At 42.4% G+C, this 23861-nt stretch overlaps 1 protein-coding gene across 7 annotated transcripts; it reads right to left on the bottom strand.

Moving 5' to 3' along the window:
• Nucleotides 1–236: 236 nt before the first annotated feature.
• MFF (mitochondrial fission factor) lies at nucleotides 237–23383 on the bottom strand. 7 transcript variants are annotated; one of them, XM_058812141.1, is made up of 9 exons: nucleotides 23249–23383; nucleotides 18699–18916; nucleotides 17576–17748; nucleotides 16512–16600; nucleotides 13042–13116; nucleotides 9765–9923; nucleotides 4587–4649; nucleotides 2555–2639; nucleotides 237–2194 (listed from the first exon to the last, which is right to left on the bottom strand). In XM_058812141.1, exons 2-9 carry the CDS (start codon nucleotides 18913–18915, stop codon nucleotides 2063–2065), a joined length of 993 nt encoding a protein of 330 aa, XP_058668124.1. In that variant the 5' UTR covers nucleotide 18916; nucleotides 23249–23383; the 3' UTR covers nucleotides 237–2062. The 7 variants fall into 7 exon arrangements, with proteins under 7 accessions (XP_058668124.1, XP_058668125.1, XP_058668128.1 ...); XM_058812142.1 differs by lacking the exon at nucleotides 4587–4649; XM_058812145.1 differs by lacking the exon at nucleotides 9765–9923.
• Between the last annotated feature and the right edge of the window lie 478 nt (nucleotides 23384–23861).

Raw genomic sequence — 23861 nt, 5'->3', positions numbered from 1 at the left:
GACACGGCCAAGGGCAGGAGCGGGGCAGCTGCAGCGCCAGCTGCAGAGACCCTCGGGATGGGCGCCCGGAGCTGGCAGCGGTTCCGGAGCCGCCCCGTGATGTGACCCCTGCGGAGCTCGCAGCGGGTCCCGGGGCTGTGGCGCTCACCGAACGTGTCCCACGCGCTGTCCCTTAGGTGGCGGTATTTAAAAATTTTTTTTTTGAGTTCCATTCCCACGTGCAAGACAAAGTCCGGTTTTGTGCACTTAAAAGAAGCTTTATTTTTGACTATCGCCTATACAGTTCTTTGTACATCTCTCAGCCCTCATTTGCACCATCAGAGTTCATACAGTACACCTTCAATGCAAAGGTCATGGTATAAAACTCATGAAAATGCAGAAAATGTGCAAAGCAGGCCTGGCCCTTTTTGTCGTCTTTACTAAAAGACAAAGGCACACGCTTCAACATTCACGGTAAGAAAACATGCACAGCACACGCCCCGATGTAGTCACGGAACACAGTAAACAAAGCTCAGAAAGAACAAACGCCACAGCCCTGTGGAAGCCAAGGAAGCAGAACAGCAGCCCGTTCAGCAGTGCAACAGCCACACACCGAGCCCAGTCTGACTCCACAGCACAGGAAACGGATTGAGAGCAGCATTCCTGCAGGCACTCGCAGTACTTGTATCAAAATCATCAGGCGTTCTCATGCTGCTGCTCCCGGGGTCCCCTGTCCTTACCCGGGCACGGTCCCCGGGCCCGTGCGCACCGCCCTGGGTCCCACTGTGCACGGGCAGCCCTGGCACTGGACTGGGGCTCTGCACTGCGGGAGGAGCGAGGACAGCGCTGAAACAGAGCCCGGCTCCTTCTCTGCAGCCGCCGTGCTTCAGCAGCTCTTCACCCCGCTGTGCCCCTCTACAGCCCCCAAAGGGCCCTGCACAGGGCTCTGGGTCCCGCTGTGCTGAGGAAGGAAGGCTCTCTCTGGAGCAGCGCTGAGGTGTCACTGCCGGTCTCGGGCACACGGGCACGGTGAGTTGCTCTGTACGCCCCGGGGAAGGAGCTGCGGCTGCTGCAGCCGTGCCAGGGCCATGGAGCCGCCAGCCTGCAGGGAGCTGTCACCCCTGTGACAGCATCGACCAAACCAGGCCGAGGCCGAGCGGGGGATGGTTAAACTGACCCCGGGATCAGGGCACCCCAGGCTGGCCCCCATCCCCCGCACACAGCCTGACACCAGGCCACAACCCCAGCGGTGGCAGCCTGCACTGCGCTGTCACATGCCCGCCTGCTGCTTTGGAGGTAACTACTTACATCAAAGACTAATAGTTCACATAAATTCTCAAATAAATTGTCTTCAAATTATATTAAACAATGGTTTGGGGTTGGGCATTTTTGAGAGAGTTTTATTAAAGATATTACACCAAAATCTTGTACTCCATAATATTTTGATCACTCACAAACTAACTTGCTTAAAAATGTAATTTATAGAAAAACATCTGCCAAATTAAACCTAAAAAAAATACATATTACACACTTCTGGACAATCTGCATGTTAGCAAAGAATTCGTTTTATTATTCAACCTGAACATATACCTAAACAAAGAACATACTCATGAAACAGGACACACTCCTTGATTATGGCACACCTCAAACTACTTGGACTAAAGGAAAACTAGTGCAATTGTTTAATTGCATCTAACAACAGAACAATAAAAATGACTTTGTATTCCTTTTGTTTTTTGTTCTTTTTTTTTCCAAACCCATTCCATTTGTTCTCTTCTCTCCTCAACACAACCTCCAGTGGTTAGTCCTGGAGAGCACTGACATTGCATGAAGCAGATTCCCCATGGGCTGGTCCATGTTACACAGAAGCATGCAAAGGAGGATACTGCAGCATTTGCAATGCAAATCTATTAAATACGTTATAAATGAACAAGGTGTCCCTTTAACACTGCAATTCTAGAGCCTTTATCTGTGGTGGAAGTTTCCAGTGTATTCATTATAAAACAGCATACAATCAGAAACAAACAAGGAATTTTGCAAATTGTTTGTGTTTGCAGCTAGTAAATCTTTCTGAGAGCTGTGTCTAGCGCCGAAACCAAAGCCAGCTATTGAGTAGCCAGAAAGCTACAGTAATGGAATACATGATCATTTCCCTCTTAGCACGCTCTTTGTTCTCTTCTTCCAGGAGCTGGAGACGGCGATTAAGTTTGATTATCTAAAAACAAATAAAGGCTTTTATTATTTCATTACAAGTTGCCACACTTTCTAGAAGCTTTTGAATAACCATGTAAAATTAGTATCTCAAACAGATGGATGTTAAACAGTTGATAATTTGACCTTCTCTCTTCAATCAGTAGTGATCAGATCCTGCAGTCCCTATTATTTAGGAGCAGAAACGGAATCAGATTCTGCAGACTCCCAGAACAGGACATGGTATGTGAGGGCAGTCCAGCAGGGGCACAGAGAGGAGCCCTTGCCTTGCCTGTTGGGGGTACCTTTGTAGTCATTGAGAAAACCTTCCCCATTTTACCACTACAGCTTTGTCCTAATGTTGTCACTACTGTGTTTTACATACCTGTCTTCTTAGGGAGGCAGCATCTACGACTGTCATGTCATCTGGGGTTCCCTCGAGCGTCGTTTCAAAGCTGGAGAGAGTGTATCTAGCAAATGAAGGACAGGGCTCAGCTGTGTCAGCCATGCAGATCAGCAAGTACCATATTTTATCAACATTCTAGCAGATTTATATTTTGGTGGTGATGGAGACAAGAATTAAAATTTCTTTTTGCAGCTGTTACAGAATTGCATTTCAATAGGATCCTAACTGAGTAAAGCACAAAGAGATATGAAGTGGGTTAGTGGTTGACTAAATTCAGGTTGATTGCTCTCCATACTTAAAATTCTCCACACAGACAAACCTCCTTCTAACACACAGTTCCTCAAAAGACCATTTCCAGTTAACTGATTCATGAAACACGAACATTGCCTGACCTAAAGTGCCAAAGCTGCAAGAGACCTGGCCAGAGTAGAAATAACCAGACTTGCAAAGTGTCTTATGCTCAGTACCTACTTCAATATCCAAAGAGGACACTTACTGAGATTAAGAACCTCAGTCACATTAATCTCTGTATTTCAGGCAGAGAATCTGGCAAACAAAGCCCAGTGCAGTCACTCACTGCTTGCTGAACTTTGTGTGCATTAGAAAGTTTGCTCCCAGAGCACTCTCAGTTTTCTGAATGCAGCAATTCAGAAAGAGCATTATTCCAACTCCAGGACAAGTTAAATAAATAAACAACATTTATTATCAGTTCAAAAGTGGCAGAAAGTCTTTACAGGTTTTTATTTTGATCATACAAGTGCTAGCTCTTAGCCAGATTTATTTCCAACTACTAAACAGGTAAAGCAGTTTCAGATCCTCCACCTACTCCTGAGCTTCTCACTTTGTGTCTTAAAACCTCCATTTCCAGTATCAGCTCACCCTGACTTCCATTCTCATGAGGACCTGTGTACAACTGCTGCAGACAGCTTAAATGGAGCAAAATAATGTCAAGGTTACTGAATTCCCAACAACAAATACACCTAAAAGAACATTAAGTATTTAATGACAGTTAATCTCAAACTAATAAGAATATAAGTAGAATTCATGGAGTTTGCAGAATGCCCTTAAGTGCAGAAACTGCTTTTGCATTTGCAGGTTCTCCCATCACTTTCCTGAAAGTTCTCTAGAATGCCCTCTGAAAACCAAAGAGATTTCTGACAAGGGTGTTTTTGTAGCTATTTTTTTTGTTACTAGTACATGGTAAAAAAAGTAGAAAATTCCACCAGATCTAAAGCACAGCTGTCCCTCACTCTCTCCTGGGAAAGGCAGGGAGGGTCAGCATTTCAAGGAGATGCACAAGGCTCCCTCCCAACTCACATAACAGTGTATGACAGCTGCTCCACAATTTCCAGACCTTCCAAAGTATTGAATCAAGAGGGTTACCAGCAAAAACCCCCTTGAGATCGCTCTTAGACCATTTCAGAAACTGATTCCTGAGTTAGAGAAGAATCTGTTTGAATCCAGTTTCTACTTACACCCAAATCTAACCTCCACTTCCATGAAAACACTGAAGTCTGAAAGGCAAACAGGAAAAATGGATGTGAAAGGACTGTTTTTCCCCATCATCCTGACCATGGGATTACGTGTCAATCTCTTACCCAGTTCCACTGAAATTATGTCAATCTGCCAAGACAATGGCAGTGAAGAGGCCTCCAGGTACAACCAACAATCACAGGCTGAGAGCACCTCCAAATTAGGTGAGGTAAGGCCAAATTTTCTAGTAAGCTCTCTATGAAATAGCAAATACTTGAACTATACAGCTCATGTAATGTAAGAGCCTCCTCTCAGACATTCACCTGAGGCAGAGTTCTGCAGCACATTGTATCTACCAGACAACTGAGATCTTGCAGGTGACTTGGATGGGGAAGGAATAAAGTCCTGAAATACCTCAAGAGCTGAGAGGCAGCATAAAAATGAGCACTGTGCTTTAAAATAACATTGCTGAGAAGAGGGAAATAGAAATCTGAATTTTAGAATTAGTGGATTGTGACTAACAAAAAATGCTCTTTACCTGGTGTTGTCATGATGAGGGTTAGAGGAGGTGGTAGCAGCTGACCCACCACGTAACATTGGCCTACAGCAGGATTTTGTAGAGTGAAAGCACAAGACAGAAACAGGAAATGACAAACAAGAGATAAGATGTAAAACACAAGGATCAAAGGAACATCAAAATACTTCCAGATATACTCTATGTTTCAATATAACTTCTTTTATTTTGTTGTACATTGCACTTCCATATTTCTCTCGTTCAAATTTAATCAACACTGAATGTTTTTGCAGCTAAGACACATAAGCAAATTTTTGATGAAGCAGATTTGGAGAAGCTTGATTTGCAGAAGACAAACAGGTGGAATAGAAATTTAGCCTTAAAAAATAAATATGGGGAACTTCAGGTTAAAAAAAATAAATTACCCCCAAATCTAACACCTCACCCAACAATAACAGGAAATCAATAAAAGTACTAGACATAATTATAAACGCTCTTCTAATCACCCTCTGCTCCCTGCAGGGAAAGGGGAGATTTGTATTTCCTGCATTCATCTATGCTAGATGTAATTCAGAAACCTGAGCTGGCAGCCTAAGGGCTATGTATAACCTGGAGAGAGGGAGATCTGTCCAGGAAGTGACTACAGCCTTCAAGCACATCTCCTGAACATCCTTACAAGTGCTGCTCTTCTCCCTTTTTTTTTCTGGGCAGGGAGGAAGAAAAGGTAGAGCTTTTTTAACTGCTGCAATAATATACATGAATCTTGCAAGGAGAAGTTGCTGTATTGCAGCTCACCAGCAGCACCCTCTGACAAGCTGGCACTCTTGTTTCCAGTGCCTCTGGTAATGAGGCATTAGGGTTCCACATCACAGGTGTGCAACAACTGCAGGAGCCTGAAATCTCAATCTCCTTCATTTTCCCAATGCCAACTGGAGATACTGGTACCATGCATTTAGCCCACATATCCTGCAGGCTATAAAACTGAAGACAATCTAGGTATGAAAATCTTTACAGCAGGTCCCTGTAGGAGGCAGAGCTTTGGTGCCACAGTGGCTGGGAGATATCACAGCCACCAGCTTCACTTCAAAAGATCAGGGTCTAGGAGCCTTGGCAAACTCTGCTACCTGGTAACTATTTATTGGGACCACATCCTAGTCTAGTTAGCACCAGAAGTGCACACCACAATGTTCTCCTTTCTAGCACTTAGGCCAGCATGATTTGTTTTACAAAACAGAAAGCCCCATTTCTGATACATGCAATGTATGAATGTTCTTACCTAAATGTACAAGGTCTTGCAGAAAGTTATCCAAAAAAACCTATTCCTAACCAGAGAAATAATTCAGTTGTCTAAAATCTTCTCTGACAGATGCCACAACTAAATACTTTGAGATGGTGTAAGAAACTGAGTAAACAGCAGCTATGGAGAAGGCCACAGAATTTCTCTGAGAACTTCAGTCACCTGTAACTAACTGGCAGATATGTGAATGCCAGAGCCAGTACCCAGCAGGCACTGCCCACACCATCTGACACAGGACATTTGGATTCTGTGTAAGGAGAACAACAGTCTCAAGTGCTCTCTAAATCCAGCTTCTGTGCTCTCTTTTGGCAAACAAAGTTTTACAGCTGTTGTAGAATTTATCAATCCTAATTCACAATTACCCTTCCCAAGCAAAGCCACAGGCTTGGAGACAGCTGAGGGCTACAGCAAGGCACAAACCCAGAGCACTCTGAGACCTGTGCAAGGCAGGAACTCAAACTGAAGTCTTTGATCCTACTTCCCAACACAGCCAGCCTCTTAAGATGCTGCAGGTGATTTCTTCCTTTTCTTTACAGGTCACTTTTTATTTCATTATAGATGGACCCAAAAGGAATACCACAATATTGCCCCATCTCTTCTACTTGCTTGTTTTTTTTATATCAACAGAGAATTGATTACATTGATCACAGTGGCCTCATAACTGAGAACTTTACCCCCAAATTAGCAGTAAGTTTTTTTGGCAAATACAGAATGTACAAGTATAATACAGGCAAGACATTAAATGCATGGCCTCCTTTAAAAAAGAAGTGTACATTAGAACTCTGAATTTTCTGGCTACTTCTGTCAATTCCATCCTAAACATTAGTGCATGATCAGAAGAAGCCATAACACCAAGGTCATGTGTACTCCCTGCAAACACAGCAGCAACCTCAAACTTGAAGGGAATGCTCAGGAATACAATTTAATACCAGTGGGAAAACAGGCAGTAAGGCAAGGAGCAGCTGAACCTGGTCTGTCTCCTGCTGCTTCCATATGAGGAATCAACCCTAAACACATGGTCTGGGAGGAAAACAACCAGGGGGGACAAATCTCATCTCCTTCTGAACCATCATTACCCCAGGCCAGAGTCAAATGTAGCCCTCTTTGATGGTCATAACTCGCCATTTTATTTCTACAATCTTTAACTTTCTCAACATGAAAATGATCTTATAAAATCTCAGGATATGAATATGTGGGTGAAGTTTGGCATTTAAAAAGGATAGTGTTTTTTTTAAAAAAGGACTATCCTAAAGAAAAGAAATAAATTGCCATACTCTTTCCTCCTAAGTAAAATGTACTGACTCAAGAGATGAGTCGGTTTAGATAAAATACAGATTTTAAAACAAGTCTATGCAGATATGAAATTGTCTCTTTTTCCTGCATAAATGCATAGGGGTTTTTGGGGGCTTGTTTGTTTGGCTGGTTTGTTTTCAGATTTTCTTCTGCTGCCTACAGCATAAAAGATCAGCCTTTAAAGGACACTAGGGGTAGGTCCTACAGTCATCCCACAGAAATTGAAACAGAAAAATGGTTAGAACTAGAAACCAAAACTGACCTATTGTCCTTGTCCAAGCTGAAGGAAATGCAAGAGTAAACAGTGATCATTAAATTGTAGCTCATTTAAATAATCCTTTATGTGAGCAGTGCTGGCTGAGCTAGGCATAACTCATTATCTGCAGCAGTACCATCAGCACCTACCGTTAGCAGTTTTAGTAGATTGGAAAATGTTTGGGGGAGAAAAAAAACAAGACAAGCTATAAAACAAGTTAAAAATATTTTCAGTGAGTAACACACAGCCAGATCTTGTTAGCTTTAAAAGATCTCTTCAAGTATTAAGCATAAAATGTTAAAATAGGTAAGGCTTGGAGAAAGAAAACACATTACACAGAGCAAAAGAACAGAGTGCAGGTTTAGAGCAATTTAAAATGAATAATATTTTGCAACCATGCAAGTGGATCATCCAAATTTCACATTCCCACGCCAGCTGTAATGGTGGGTGTCTAAACACCCAGCCACAAAGAATACACTTTCACCTTATTGCAAAGTTCATTATTTTAGCACCTATTTATTCATAGGTGACTAGAAGCAGGTTTCCCATTCCTTCTAGGAAGGTTAATAAGAACATCTCGAAAATTAACTCAAACCAGGATGAGTTTAATTGCAGCTTTTCAAGTATTCAGAATCCCAGAATTTTTCTGATAATTGAACTAAGTTGAAAGTGTATGTATATGGATTTGTTTTCCAGAATCCTACAAAACACAGGCAAGAGCATGCATAAGAGAAGCCAGGAATAAAACCTGTTAGCTTCACAGCAGTCTGGGAAAAGGGGTACAGTTCCAATCTATATTTTAACAAGGACTCTTGGCACAGGATCCTTAAGTGCTACTGTTTATAGACAGTACAATTTCTTCTTATCTGGGAGCTTTAATTTGGCTAAACAAATTTATAATTGTATAATTTTAATATTGATAAGGGGAAAAAAGTACTGATGCCCAACTGTTGATAGACAGGCATCAAAATTTTAACAGCCTAGCATTTCACAGGATTAAATAATTCATTAGTTAAGCACCCAACCCACAGTATTTCAAGGGACTCTGTGCAGCTGATTTTGCTTGTTTTTCTGAGTCCCAGTTTAAGAATACAAAGGCCAAAAATACTGGAGTTCTTTACAGTTCAGGAATGTTAATATGGGCATTTATATATTGTCAGATCAGCAAACATGGTGAGCTACAGGAGGTGCCAGTTTGGAAAGTGACTGCAAACACACAGACATTCACAGTAAGATTGGCTTGATAGTCACATTTCATTACCAAAACAACTAGAGAGCAAATAATTTAAACTTCACACTACACACAGTAAGTGTGCTGCTAAGATAAGATAGCAGAGGCACATGGCAAATTTCAAAGAACTTGCTAGCACAGGCCACACTGAAGGGCTGCAGGAGAAATGAGCAGGTCCTCCCAGTGTTCTTCCCAATTATTTCCACTAATTGAACCTCCTGGCAAGCCCTGGGGGTCTGAGCTAGCCCTGCACTGGAGGCTGTGTGCAATTGTTACCTGAACTTCCGTGCTGGCATACAACTAGCCTGGAAATTGCTTTTAGTAAATGAATATTGCCATTGTTAGTCTTTAGGAATGTTTCTGTAGTATTAAACATACTGTTCTTGGAATGCTTCCAAATCCCAAATCCATACAGTCTAAGGATACACCAAGTGAGCAAAATTCCACTGAAGAGAAAGGAAATAACTACACAGGGATTGCCATGAGGCTTGTTCTGGCTCATTACTCTCCAAGTGTCAGGTAATCCATAAAATCAGAGGAGCAACCAACTCCCCCGTGTCCCCTGCCTTTCCTGCTCTCAGCATCCAGGGTGGCCACCATCAGTCATGTGGCCAACAGAGAGAATTATTCCCAAAATAAACCATAACAGTTTCAAGTCCTGACATATTATCCAAGTAGTCTACAATGCCTTTTAATATTCTACCCTCTTTCTGCACATTTTTTAATGCTTCATGACATCATCAACCCAATCTTATTGATTTGCACCCCTGCTCACCAACAGAGAAGCAGAAGACAAGGCTTGTAAATTTGCAGGCTCAGGGTCAAGTATTCATTGCAGAATACACTGATAATCTTGGACCAGCAAAACTCCTTGCAACCACAGGCTAACCCTTCCTCATGAAGATTTTTATTTGGAAGGAAACCAAAACGATGCTGTATTTGAAACAGAAGCATTTTGAAATGTGAATTTTGGAGATTTAAATTGCTTATGAATATTGAAAGCAAAGGAAAGCAAAAGCAAATAATTTCATCTCATTGTTGTGTAAACAGAAACCAAAGTCCACTAAAAAGGAGAAAAGAAAAACAAAGCAGCAGAAGCTGGCAGAACCAGTGACAACCAATCACCTGCGGTTTTCATCCAGCACATCCAAGACCTGCTGGTAAGCCCTACGAGTGGAAGACTGGATAAACGACAAAATGCCACGAGCAGAGTAAAGATTAATTCCATCTTCAGGTAACATATTGGGAGGACAGACACGGGCCTGTTGCAGTGATGGGGTCACACTGTTTGTACAAGCATAGTAAATGAAGAGAGAAACACTAGAGTCAGATTTTAAATGAAAAAAAAAGCTTTTCAGATAGACCCCATTCCAAAATGCTTATTGCTTGCTTTTGGTTTACCCTTCTCCCACCACTGTAAGGTAACACTCCCAAATTCCAGTAGTGTGGGGATTATGAGCTGCATTTACATATGTTCACCAGAAACACACACAGGTAGTAATAAGGACACAGTTTAGATCTGTTATACAAGTTAGTCCTAGAAAGTGCTTGTACAGCTAAATCTGTACCTGCTGCAGTCAGTGTTCAAGTCCTCACTTGACATCAATCAGAGGAGTGTTTTTACAAGCACTGGCATTTTAAGAAAATCCTACACATCATCTCTTTTCAAAACACAAGCCTTTTTCAATAAGGACAATCTCACACAGAACCCCTTCAAAAATTTTTTTTGGAAGCCGTGATCAAGACAGTATTTTGATTTGCATATGAACAAGTTTAAAGGCAAAATGCAACACATTCTAAGAATAGTACAAAATTCACATCCCAGTGACAATGAATTACATGATCTAACATGTTGACTATGATGCAAAAAATATTATTTAAAATATGCAGGACTGGACTTCAAACATGGCCATTTGGATTATATCAAACTTGTCTATCAGAGAGAAAATAGCTTTGATAAGCTGCCTACGATTTGCTTATGTTTCTTTACATTCAAAGTGACTTTATTCACTTTTCCTGTACACAGCAAGATTTTTTTTTTTAATCTGGAAACTTTATTAGAGGTGAAATGCTTTTTTAGTAGGAATTAATTAGTGTTAATTTAATGTAAATATTAACACACATGCAAACCAAGTGCAAGCCACTGTACCCTTTAAATCTTGGGTTAGTTTTTATTCTGAGATTAGCACCCATAATTCAACACATTTCCTTGCCACTTGTGCTTTGCTACAACAGCTTTGGACTTAAAATGTCAATCTTTTTGACCATGGTATTTTAATAAAACATTAATGCTGAGTACTTGGAAGTTGGTTTGGTATTTGGCTAATCTCAAGCTGGGTCAGAATTCTGTGGCTACTCTTACTTTGAACAGAGCTGCTCTGCACATGGCAGCAAGAACACAAAACTGAGCAGGACAGAAAACTTCACTGAACAGACTGAATCAAAGAATGTTACAGGAATGTCACCTCTGCCACAGCAGAGCTCAGCCATCCGGGGCTTCAAGGGACACCCACAGACTGCAGCACCTGGGGCTAGGCTGACACTGGTCATTGTTACCTCAAGGGCAGGTAGCTTTTCAGGCTGCCACAGACTACAGTGCAGTAAATATCTGGTTGCTTCCTTACAGCTTTTATTGTTCTCCCACACTTGTAGAATCCACCTTTCTCTATATTTATGATGACTTCTATTTTGTAATCAATAGTAGTGGTCACACCCACACACTTTACTATGGAACTGCACTAGAAATGCCAATATTCAACTGAAAAATATCAAGCAGCAGGGGCAAGTTCAAAATATTGCCATTAAAATGAATCTATCAGAATTTTTACTCCTTGTGGATTTGCTGGATTCAGGCAAATGAGGGAAGAGTTAAGGCTTGAAATCACAGCATATTTTGCATTAAAACTAATTTCCCTGTACATCACTTCAGAGATGTGCAGAATAGGGTGAAAGACAACTTAATAAAAAAAGGTAGCAAATAATATTTAAACATATTGCAAAACAGAAAAAATTGTGGAATTCCTGTTGTCCAGAATGGTATTAGTATAAATACTATAGTAATGATTTTTGCATACAAAGATTGCTGTACATACTAAAAAGATCCTAATAAATTATAAAAGCAAACCCAAAAAACCCAGTTTTAACTAAAACTGTACAGAATTCTTTAGCATTAAGTTACATGTGCTGATTAAATTCAAAGTTATATAATAAAGAAAAAAACAGAAACAAGAATAGTTCTATGAAGGGCACAAAGGCCATGACTGGGGGTTCGAGAGAGAAGCAAAATATTTCTTCTGAAAACTTTGCTTTTTCAGGATTTGAAATTGCTGTCCTGTAAGCATCTGGCAGTCCTTTGGACTATGTCAGAGACCACGGAGAAGAAATATTATGAAGCAATTACCTGATACAAATCAGCCCAGATAACATAAGAGAAAAAAAAATCTCTGCCATAAGGAAATTCTCTAATATGTAATGTAAGCACTTATCATTAGACATTGTGGCTATCCCCCCTTCCCCACTCCATTTTCAGTGAAAAGGTCCTAGTTGTAGGTATAATTTTGTTTCTCATCTCTGAAAAGAATTCCTTATATATAGCTCCAGCCACTGTAACCTCCCTGGTTTCAGACACCAGTCAATTCCAGAGCTTGGAACCAAAACAGACAGGATGAAATTACAGACATTACTATGAAAGAGTACAGTAGCATGTTGCTATATGCAGTTTTAGCTTAGCAGCAATCTCCCCTAAACCTCCTCAAAGCATTTGTGGTGTACTCAGGCTTTATTTCAGGTATTTTTCTGACTTGCAGTTCTGGTAGTATTAAATTAGAGGTAAACAGATTTAACTAATTAAGGTTACTTTGAATTCAAGCACATAGAGAGACGTGCACACCATCACCTTTTCTTCCATGACTTGCAAGAAGAACAGAATTTCTCAAACTGTGAAATTGAACTCTCTAGAAAGATGTGTTATTCAAAGGAAAAGGCTGGAACAAAAAGAAAATTAAGTGTTGCCCAGTTTTCCATGCACTCTTGGTGGTTTCGTGACTTCCAGCAGAGATGTGGAATCCTTGCATTCAGTATTGGCTGGCAATGACCAACAAAAAGCTTTGTTTCTCCAGCTATACAAAACTAGCCAAAGAACAGAGTGTCAAACAAGTTAATTTGAAATTTTATTTCTCTTTCATTGACTGTCAGGTGTTTTTCCCTGTGCTCTTTACAGAAGGAAACAATTTGGCCAAGTTTGAGAAACCCTGAAGCAAAATTAGAAACAACACATTCAGTGTAGCTGTTTCAGATTTTATATTCTAAACTAGAGGTACTTAGTCAGAATATTAGTACTGCAGAGAGCTACAGAATTATTCACACTCTTGCTTTTCATACACCAGGGAAGGTTCAGGCTTACGTGCAATCCTTAGTCGAAAGAGGTGACTGGAACCGTGGCATTTTATTTCTTGGGACAGTATCTGATCTGTGCCACCTTGAATAACAATTGTAATCTCTTAAGTAAGCATCCTTAGAAAAAGAGGGATTGTAGTTTAGAGAGTTGTCATTATTGCTACACAGACAGTTATTGTACCAGCAGGTACTTGTTAGTCCCAGGATTTCTAAGAGCATTAGAGAATTACTGACTTTAATGAAGCCCAGCTGCCAAAAAGTCCTCATAACTGTCTCTGCATGCAACTGGATGACAAGAAGAGAAAGTCAATGGAAGAGAAACCACTATTTGTGCATGTCAAGAACACTGTGACAGGGAGCCCAGCCAACTCTCACTTGCACCATCTATTCCAGAATGTTTGATTTTGTCACTTTCTAAGTCAAGCCTTGGAATTTCACACAGTACATCTGAATATTTTGTCCAAGGAGGACAACAGTGTCCTAGACTAAAACTTGAGAACTGTAATCATCTTTTGAAAACAAAGGTTTTAAAAGGCAGTGCTCCAAGCACCTCTTCAATCCTCATCACAGCATCTGAGCAGCCCACGTGGACTTCCTTTTCTATTTGAAGATGTGAACCAAACCAAAGCACAAAAACAAAGACCTGATTTTTATCAAGGTAGAGCACCACAGCATTTGTTAGTGCAGAAGAAAACTATTTTTTTCAGTCAACAACACTGGATATAAGAACTTTAGCAGCAGCTAGTTTCTTGTATTCTTGTAATTAACTGGAAAATTAGTATTTTCAGATGGTAAAGGAATTCCAAGGTGATATAAATGAGGCAGCAGCTGCACAACTGCATTTTCTGTAGTGCAAAGAATAGATGTACGTGAAACTTGTAATTTTTTTTGCAGTTTACACTGTATGTCCTAAGGGCTTAAACTGTGAGGAAACAAGAGCCAAGATGTTACCTTTCCACCAATCCACCAAGCAAGAAGGCCTGGCCTTCCTGCATTTGTGAGAGCCACACAGGTTCCACTGTGACTGTGGTGTTTTTACAATCTGAATTCCTAGAACATTCTCCTGAGAAGTAGCCAGGTACAGAGTCACATTCTCCACTTGGAGAGTGACAAAACCTGGATGAGAGAGAAATGTCAGACCCAGCATCAGAATGCCAGAGTATGTTCAAAGTGATTTCTTTCTTTGGATCATATTGAATCAGAAGAAGCAATTGTGACAGAAAAAGAAACTGTGATTTCAAAGCAGATGATCTAGCATTAGACACATAACATAACTTCTGTCATAAGAAAACAGGCACCTGGGAGGACAAGAGAAAAATGAAGTCCTACTAAAATACATTATCTGCAGGTCAGAAGTGCAGAATACTGCAATGAAGAAGGATATCTTCCACATGGGCAGTAGAGAATACAGATGCGAAGGCTCAATATCATCAAGCTGTTATTTATCTTACAAGCAAGAGAAGAGATCCTGGATCAATCAAAAAGATACAATAGAAGGTGCTTGGCATTGGAGCTATGATTTATATGGCAGACCTTACCAAGCACTAGCGTGGGTATCAAGAGAGGAAAACTGATCTCCAGGTGTGTAATAATTTCCTGGCTTTTGTAAATGATCAACTGAGTCATGCCAGCTGCCAGTCATATGTTCCTTCATCACAGGCTTTTTAAATTTACAGGATTCCAGGTGCTCATTGTATGGCTAAGCCTCTGAAGGATTGATAGAAGATTAAAATACTGTGACAGCAAATAACATTCAGGCCATGTCAACCCAGTAATTCTATATATAACTACTGAGTGACAGCAAAGCACAGGACAGCAAGTTTTACAGATTTAGGATTTTCAGATTCAAGAAGTCCAGATATGTGAGAAATCTGACAGCAACTACAGGCAGAGCTGATCTTACTGTTTTCTCAGGTGGCTGGCATGGCCCATGACTTCTGGAAAACTAAACTAACACAGGGATCAAGTGTAAAGCAATTTCAAGAGATTGCAAGAATTTCTTTACCAACTGTTTTTTCCTTTTAAGTGCAATACATCAAAGACTGGCAAAGCAGAGCTGGCAGCATCAAAGGCAGAAATATTTCCACAGGAAGCTCCCATCACATGAAGACCATGGTACTCCAGCAGGTACCATGTCCAAACTGCCAGATGGGCAAGAGAAAGCCACTCTGAAGTGACATTATAGTGTGTCCAGTCCAGTAGGACATTACTGGGTAAGTGACACCACAGGGAGCTTGGACACTGAGGAGGATGATAGAACACCCAGAGACTGAGCTGGTCAGGCACTTAAAGATGGGAATCTGAGTTTTGCCAGCTCAGTAAATGTGTGTGACTCTGCAGACCTGAGCACCTAGACATATGCAATCTATAAACTTGTGTGAACCCAAAGTCTCATCAAATAAGAAGGGGAAGATATGAAACAATATTTCCACAAATATCTGGAAGAGAAGGAGAAGTGTAACATGCATCAGAGTACATTTCATTTTAGCCAAATTAACAGGTGGACAGATATGTGGTACACACAGTAGTACCTCCCAGTGCCCCTGATGTCAATAGAAGAGGCATTTCTAGGGCATACTTCACTTGATCTACTTCAGACTAAAAATAGGTAGACCCTAAGTAGGCTATGCACTTATTTCCCTCTAGTTACTGAAAATTAAGTTTGATAGTGATCTAGCAATATTGTTATACAGTCTACATTGGGACAGATGAATCCCATCTTTCAAATCTTAAATTTAAAGCCTTTTCTAAGGCAAGTATTCCTTATGGCAGCTGTATTAAAATTCATACATAAAAGATTCCTAAGTGTTATATTGCAAAACCAGTTATTTCCAGGTGGAAAGATGCTGTCACTCAGAATAAGGCATGATTAATCCAAGACTATCATATCTAATAAAAATGTACAGACATCTATGTGTTCAGAACTGAAACTTTGGATAGTAACAATGGATGAAGTTTCCAATTCTAAGTGCTCCTTGCCATTTTGGTCAGAAAAGATTAAGATGCATATTCTCACAGATTCCAATACATGAAGTACAGTGACACCATAGAAAAAATACTTATTCTAATATTTATGAGGAAATAAAAATATTTCTTCTCCAATGAATGAAAATCATTATAATATTAACAGTGGGAGAATTGGGAACATTTTGATGCACAAAGAATGCCATTTCCTGAAAATTCAGGGGGGAAAATATTGTACCAACTCAGAAACTGAAAAATCTCCTGAAATAACAATTCCTGGTAAGTGGTGAAACCAACTGTGAGCCACAAACACTTCCACCCATCCCCTGCAAGAAGTCACCTCCCTAAACAAAACCCATGGGGGAAAAGAAAAAGACTGGTGTTCTAATAGTTAAAATGGTGTTCTTGCCACAACATAGAAAACATTAGTTGGGAGAAGCAGTAAGGAGGAGGTCAGGAAGGAGGGTGGGTGTCCCAGAGGTGCAGCAGAGGCCCTGCAGGGGCTGCACTCACATGGAGTCGTTGCGGGCCAGCTGCCCGTTCTGCCGCGCGGCGTTCTCGCTCATGGAGCGCTCTCGCTTCAGCCTTCCCACGGCGCGCACCTGCAGCACGGCAGCAAAGGAGACATCAAAGCCAGAGAGTCCCAGGACACAGCTCTGTGCTCTGCAGGCCTGTCACCCACATCTGCCCTCAGACACACAGGCACATTTCCAGGGGTTTCACAGGGATTAGGGGAAAAACAGCTGATGACAGATGTGATGCTGGTACATGTAAAATCAAGCTCCACACTTAGGTAACAGCAGGGTTGCACTATCCGTGTGACCTGATGTCATAGTTACAAACCAACAGAATTTCCAATGTTCTCTGGAGATACTCAAAGCCCCCTGGACACAATCCTGAGTAACATGCTCTAGGATGACCCTGCTGAGGGAGGCTGGACTATATCAACTCCAGTGGTCCCTTCCAGTCTTACCCATTCTGGGATTACTTCCCACCACCAGAGATAAATATATTTCTATTCTATTTTAAAAGCCTATAGAATATGCAGCTTCATAAATAATTTTCTGTTTTTAAAGTGTCAGTTGCCCATTGTTCACATGGATGCCAATGCTATACCATTATTTGAAGTTGTTTTCTTAGAGTTTTGTTAAAACTCAGCAACTCTGTGTGGTGTTATATCATCTGGCTATGAAGTCCTAAGCCCAGAAATTAACCACATACATTATAATGTATAACTATATACAAGAATCTTACATTTTTCTGATACTTTATAAACAAAAAAACCTTACAGCTTTCTCTTCATCATAAGGATTTTTTTGTTAGAATTATTTTGAGTAGTTCTAATTATGATCTTATTTTTGTAAGTAGTGAGTAAGCTTGCTGAGCATGGCAATTCCAGCCATCTGCCACTTCAAAGTCTAAACAGAACTACTATAGTGCTAATAAAAATATTTTTGTATTTTCCCAACATATGTCAGCAGCAGGTTGATCTGCACTACAGTAGAGAAATCATTGGTCATTTCACTTTCTTTAGCAGAATGCTTCTCATCTAAGGAAAAAGCAAAATAAGTACTGGCCTCTTCACTTTGAGGTGTCTGCTGTGGAGGTTTTTCTAGATCCAAAAAATCTAGCGGTCGATCACTAAGAGAAATAACACGGGGAGGAGTTTTCAATGCCAGTGGTTTGAATGGAGTAGACTGAAGAATGTCAAGGTCTGCTGGTCTGGAAAATGGAATGTCTTCACTATTACCTGCAAGAACATCAATTGTCAACAGAAAGCAAATTGTTCTGAGGCCTGAAGGCCTGTGCCTAAAGTTCAAAAGGACATCACAGCAGTAACTTCTCCTACCTGTGCCAAATGATGAAGTATAACCTTCTTTAACCTTCTTGTATGTTAAAAACTACTCTTGAAGTGCTCATAAAGACCACATTGACACTTATTTGAGCAGCTTCTCTGAGGACAATGATCTTGAGTAACCCTGAACCACATAAACTGTTATGCAAGTGAGAGAACTCAAGACACAGTCCTATCAGTGTTTTTGACTGGGGACATCAAAGCATAAAATATATGCATGTCACACATATTGCAAACTTGTTAGACTTTCATCAGGTCTGGATATGTCACTGTAAAGCCCATGACCACAAATACTAAGCTAACATTGATAGAGTCCACTCATAATAGACAGATTATCAACAAAATTAGCACTCTGATTAAAATCAAATATGTTTTGCATGACAAATATAAAGTCCATCCCCAAAATTTGTTACAGTTACTTTAGCTTACAGTTAATTACTAAAAATCGGGTGTAAATCAATAAACAGTAATTTTTTCTCCAAAAATAGCATAGTAAGATGAAACATCAGCGATTAAACCTTCTGTTCATAATTAATTCATCACTGTCTCCATTATAAGCTACACCAAAACTATTCATGAAACATTTTCAGACCTTAAAAAAATTCCCAAGTTAAAGAGCTTTAACTATTTAAACACCAGAAAGCAGTTATTCTTTCAAAAAGGACATATCATTTATATATATATATATATATATATATATATATATATATATCATATATATATAAAATATAAATTATATATATATATAATTTATTATTTATTATTTATATATCAGTATTTATTTTTTCCATCCAGAAATCAAGGGAACTAATTCAAGTTTTCACCTGAGTGCGATGCAGACATACCTGCCACTACAATCCGCTCTGGAACCTGCATGGTTACACTGGCATTTGGGAATCCTTCCAGGCTGCTCTTGTCCAGGTCAGAGTTTTGAGGAGCCACCTTGAGCTTCTCGGGGACCCTCATGCGCTGGCTGATGCCCTCGGTGTATTCCATCTCGTACTGCAGCCGGTTCATCTCGGCCATCTCGGCAGCCGGCGACGGGAACGCCGCCCCGCTCATCCTGCAAGGCAACCCAGCACTCACACAGGGACACGCACCCAGCAGGAGGGGGGGCAGGAGGTGCTGTGCTCAGGGCACCAGGGAAGTGGGAGATCATAACTGAAGAGTTTCATTTAAAGGAGCAAACTGCACAGTGAAATTCATAGGAGGTGTAGTCACAAAGTGCTGGGAGGTGCAGGCAATGAAAGAAGAACAAAGTGATACTGTAGACAATGCTCAAATTGAGGGTTCTCAAACTGAGCCATGACCAATAAAAAACAAAAACAAACCAACCTGGAAATTCTGCAGGTAAGGTACTATTCCTGCACTGGCTGACAGAAATAGAAACATAAACAAACACATCAAAGAATCGGTAGGATTGGTAAGAAATCTATTCAGGATTGGTGAGAAATCTAAATTACTGATTTGCATTTACAGAAATCCAGCATACTTGTGGTTGAGAAAATGGCTGAAGTCTCACAAAACTGCATTGTTGAGGCAAAGGAAGACAGAAAGGACTCAGCCTGGGCAGGAGCCTCCTGCTCACTGTCAGTCACCCAGATCTTACAAGGACAAAGTTCCTTATCAACAGCCTGTCAAATCAGCTTGAAAACTGAGAATATTCATAACCCTTCCCAAGTGCAGCAATTCTTTAAACTTCTCACTTCTATATTTTTCTCTAAATTAACATCTTACTGTTGTGGAACTGATACAAGATGAGGAGGAGAGAGAATAATACTTTATTTAAACTTAAAAGCATTTGCCAATCCTTTGTATGTACATTTTCCTAGAAAAGCAGTGGAATTTCCAATGAAGCAGTGGATGAGTTCCCTAGAAACTGGGCCGCGAGAGACTTACCAATGCAATTGCTGGGATTGTGTCAAAGACCAAGGTAACTGGGAGTCTGAAGTTAGATTTAGGGTTGAGAGAAAAAGAAATCCTAGAGCTGTGCCTGGGGGTGGCTGGAAAGGGACCTCAGACAGCTGGGAGGAGCTGATTACCTGGGCAGTGGTCAGTGCACCTTGCTGATGGCTCAGACCCAGATAATGGCTGTGAGCTTAGTTACCAGACACCCTGAAGCTGCATTTGGAGGGGGCTGGAAAGGGGCTCCCAGAGGAAACACTGAGCTGCAAGAACTGATTGTGGGAAACTTTTTATCCAGGCAACAGCTGGGGAGCTTGTCAGCAGCTCACATTGCAATGATGTTTTTTTAGGGTTTGAATATGAAAACAAAGTTTCTAGACATATACACACACACACAACATGTAAATATAGCTTACATTGGCAAACCTGCCTATGCAAAGCATGGCTAAGTCTAGCACAAAATCTATGAGTGGTGTTGCTTAAGTAGGTCCCCGAATGAAGTAACCCATCCTGGCAAAAAGGCAGGGTTTGCCACTAAAATTGCAGCTACAATCCTTTACTATTTTTGGCTCAAGGCCACGTCTGTCGCTGTGTGTGCGCTGCAGAGCTGAACGTGCAGAAGGCAGAGGCCTCAGTGCAGAGCAGCCCCAGGCAGGTGAGCCAGCCCAAGCCCTCCCCCCCACCATCCCACACCAGCAGTTCTTCCACATTTACCAGTAAAACCTTGAAGAACCCCCAGGCCATGGACAGAAGCACAGAGAAGGATCTGGACTGTGTAACACATGACTGCATACACACTGTGATCACCTGGCAGTCCATCCTGCGAGTCTCATTATTATTTGCAAGTCTCATCTTACTTGCAAGGCTCCCTATCACAGATCAAATAAAGCATCTCAATAATCTCCAAGTGTCACTGTAGCACAGTAGGAGAACAGGTGATCAGGGAGCAGGCTAAAGATCACTGTGTAAACTTAAAAAAGGTCTATGTAAACTTTAAAAAAAATGGTTTTAAAGGAAATACTTGAAGTGCTGCACATTTAATCCACCTGTATTAATTATCACAGTTTTTATCAAGTGAAAGAAAGTGAAACAACCCATTTAATTAGGAATAAACACTTTATAGCAGTTCAAGAGGTGCTTAAGCATCTGTCACTTCCAAAACGTTAACCCTTTCACATGGAGTTTTTTCATCCCTGCCTTTTGATTTTACAGACTAGATTTGCACCTCTTGCAAGACATTGGCTTGATCAGCTAGTGACATGAACAAAATACACAGCCATCTGAAATTTCTAAATTCCAAAAGGTGCTTTTCATTTTAAACACTGTCTGTGATCAGTGAAGCATTTCCCAATCTCATAAAAATCATAATGTCAACAGAGAGACCAAATTTTAAGAAATTACAGAACCCAGAGTATCAACTGGCAGCAGCTTTAGGCACACTTATTGCTCACATGTGACCAAAGGTGTTTCCCTGCTTCACTCTCATGTGGAAACACCTGGCTGGCTCCAAGTTTAGTGATCAAGCATCCCTGCCCTGCAGCAGTGTTTCCACCACAGCTCAGTGAGGCTTTTGGACACAGGTCTGCTTGCACAACAACTGCTTTCCAGCTGCAAGGCAAAACCTACACAAAGCCAGACAGCAGCAGAAAGTATTTATAAACTAAATAGCACTGTGTGGGTTTAGCAGTGCTTGCCAAGGCCCTACAGATGCAAAACCTCAATATCTTCCTACTCTCATCTACTTTGTGCCAGAGAACTGGAGAACTGGATTTGCTGTCAAAGTGATTTCAAATTTTACCCCTTTTTACAGGAGACCAGCAGAACAGAAACAATGAGATCTCAGCAACAAATAAAACATCTTAACAAAGCTTCTGAACAAAACAAAGTTATGTTTTCTGCAATGTCCTTGTTATACAAAGCATTTATAGAAAGCATTAATAATAAATCAGGAGACTGAGGATTTAAAAATTGATATTTACAGAACTAAGTACCTCTTAAAAAGGCATGATAATAGAAGTCTGAGAATGATAAGACAATAAAAATCCAATCACAAATACAGGATAAATAGAAAATGGCTGATGTGCAAATGAGCATCAACAGCATTTAATGAAAGAAAATAAGCAAGGAGAAATCCAGAGGATGATAAAGCAAGAGAGGAAAAAAAAAGGTTATTAATAGTGAACTACATGTTCAGAAAGGCACAGAAGAACCTCCTTCTCCTAAACAAGAACAGAAGAGATGAGGCTGAAGCAATGCATACCAATGTGAGGGACGACTGTTTGGCAGCATTCTGGCCATAATCAGGCATTGGCCATATCTGTGCTGCAACTGGGAATGCTCTGTACAGTGTGGAGCCCCAGATACAAGATGAGCTCTGGTAACAGTATAGCTCTGGCAGCACGGAGCTCAGAGAGGTTTTACAACCCACACCAGACTGTAGCTTCTCCACTCCATTACTGTTTGTTCCTGATGTGGCTACTTCACAGATCCTCTGTTCACATGCACATAAGATACAAAGTGTTCCCTTGGTAAACACCTAGTTATCCTTGGACGAGGAAAAGGGGGAAGAGGAAGACTCAGAGCAAAGTTGAGGATGTGAATTAAGGACCCAAAAGCCCTTATTCTGGGGCGCTGTAACTGAATACAGACCAGAGAGACCGGGACCTAAAAAAAGCACAAATGGAACAATCTGAGGGAAAGGAGCACCAGGGCCAGGCTAAACGCTGAAAGCCGCTCTGCAGAGCTCAGTTACAGGTGCTGAACTTAAACAATGCACGGGCCCCTCTCCTCAGCACTGGGATGACATCAACAAAATGCACCTGGGACACACGGGAAGGCTATATGATCACAAACCTCTAAAGACTCTGTTCTTTCAAGTTGGTTTTACTCCAGCAGAATGCTTTAACACAAAATACTTTTAATTTTGTTTTTAATAAGAAAAAAAAAAATGCTGGAGAACGTTAGAAAAAAAAACATCACTCTGGCAACCATTTTTCTGGAACACCCAACTATTCACTGCGCTGTGGCGGCACTAAAAACATTCGGAAATAGAGGGGGTGCAGGTGCTTCCTTCCCTTTATGGGGGGTCAGGGCGGCTCAGCCGATAACGTCCGGGGCAATTGGGGAGCTCGCGGCCCCGGTGTCCCGGGCAGGCGGAGCCCCGGCACAGGCTGTGCCCTGTCCGGCTACCGAACGCTCCCAGGCGACCCGGCAGCGACCCCGGCACCGGGCCGGGCCGCGGGGCACAGCCCGAGGGGCCGGGCCGGGCCGGGGGCAGCGCTGGCAGCCCGGAGCCGGTGCTGGCGGGCGGGACGGGCCCTGAGGGGGCCGGGGCTGAGCGGACGCGCGGCCGCGGGGAGCGGGGAATACACGGGCTGAAGGGGCTCGGGCTGCGAGCGCGGCGAAGGGCCGGCTGCGGCCCCGCGGGCAGGCCGAGCCCTCCGAGCGGAACTGGGGCCGCTGCCGCCAGGCCCCGGCGGTCCGTACTCACCCGTACGGCGGAAGGAGGCCGGGTAGCGCTGCCGGCCCGGCCCGGCCGGGAGGGCGTCAGGGACCGCGGCACCGCACCGCGCTCCGCGCGTCAGCCGCCAAACGCGGCTTGCGTGTCCCCATCGGCTCTCCGTAAGGGCCGCGCGTCACGTGACTGGAGGCGGGCGGAAGCGGCTCTCGGCGGTGCCTCACGTGTGAGGGAGGCGGGGGCAGCCATCTTTACTGAGGGCAGGGTGCGCCGCGCGGGCGCGTTGGTGTGCCCGGCAAGGTGACCCGCGGCGCGGCCCCGGCGGGCGGGGATGGCGCAGCCCTGCCCTGGCTGGGTTCCAGCGGGAGAGCCGCGCTCTGTGCCCACACACGGAGCGGTGCCGTGTGCCCCGTGCGTGTCCGGGTGTGCGCTGAGCTCTGGCGCGGGGCCCTGAGCGCTGCTCCGGGGCAGCCCCGCCTGAGGCCGGCTCTGAGCGCCCGCGGCCCTGCCCGGCCCGCAGCCATCACCGCCCCGTTACTGTCACAGAGCATTTGTCACCAAAGGCGGGTGACAGCCGTCCCGTTCGTGCCCCGCTGACGCCCAGCGCACACGCCAGCTCTGCCCAGCAGAGCTCAAACCTTCCAAG

The sequence above is a fragment of the Ammospiza caudacuta genome, chromosome 11 (genome assembly GCF_027887145.1).
Source record: "Ammospiza caudacuta isolate bAmmCau1 chromosome 11, bAmmCau1.pri, whole genome shotgun sequence".
Classification (NCBI taxonomy): domain Eukaryota; kingdom Metazoa; phylum Chordata; class Aves; order Passeriformes; family Passerellidae; genus Ammospiza; species Ammospiza caudacuta.
Note: the sequence above shows the minus strand (reverse complement) of the source record. Positions and strands in the feature narration are given on the sequence as shown.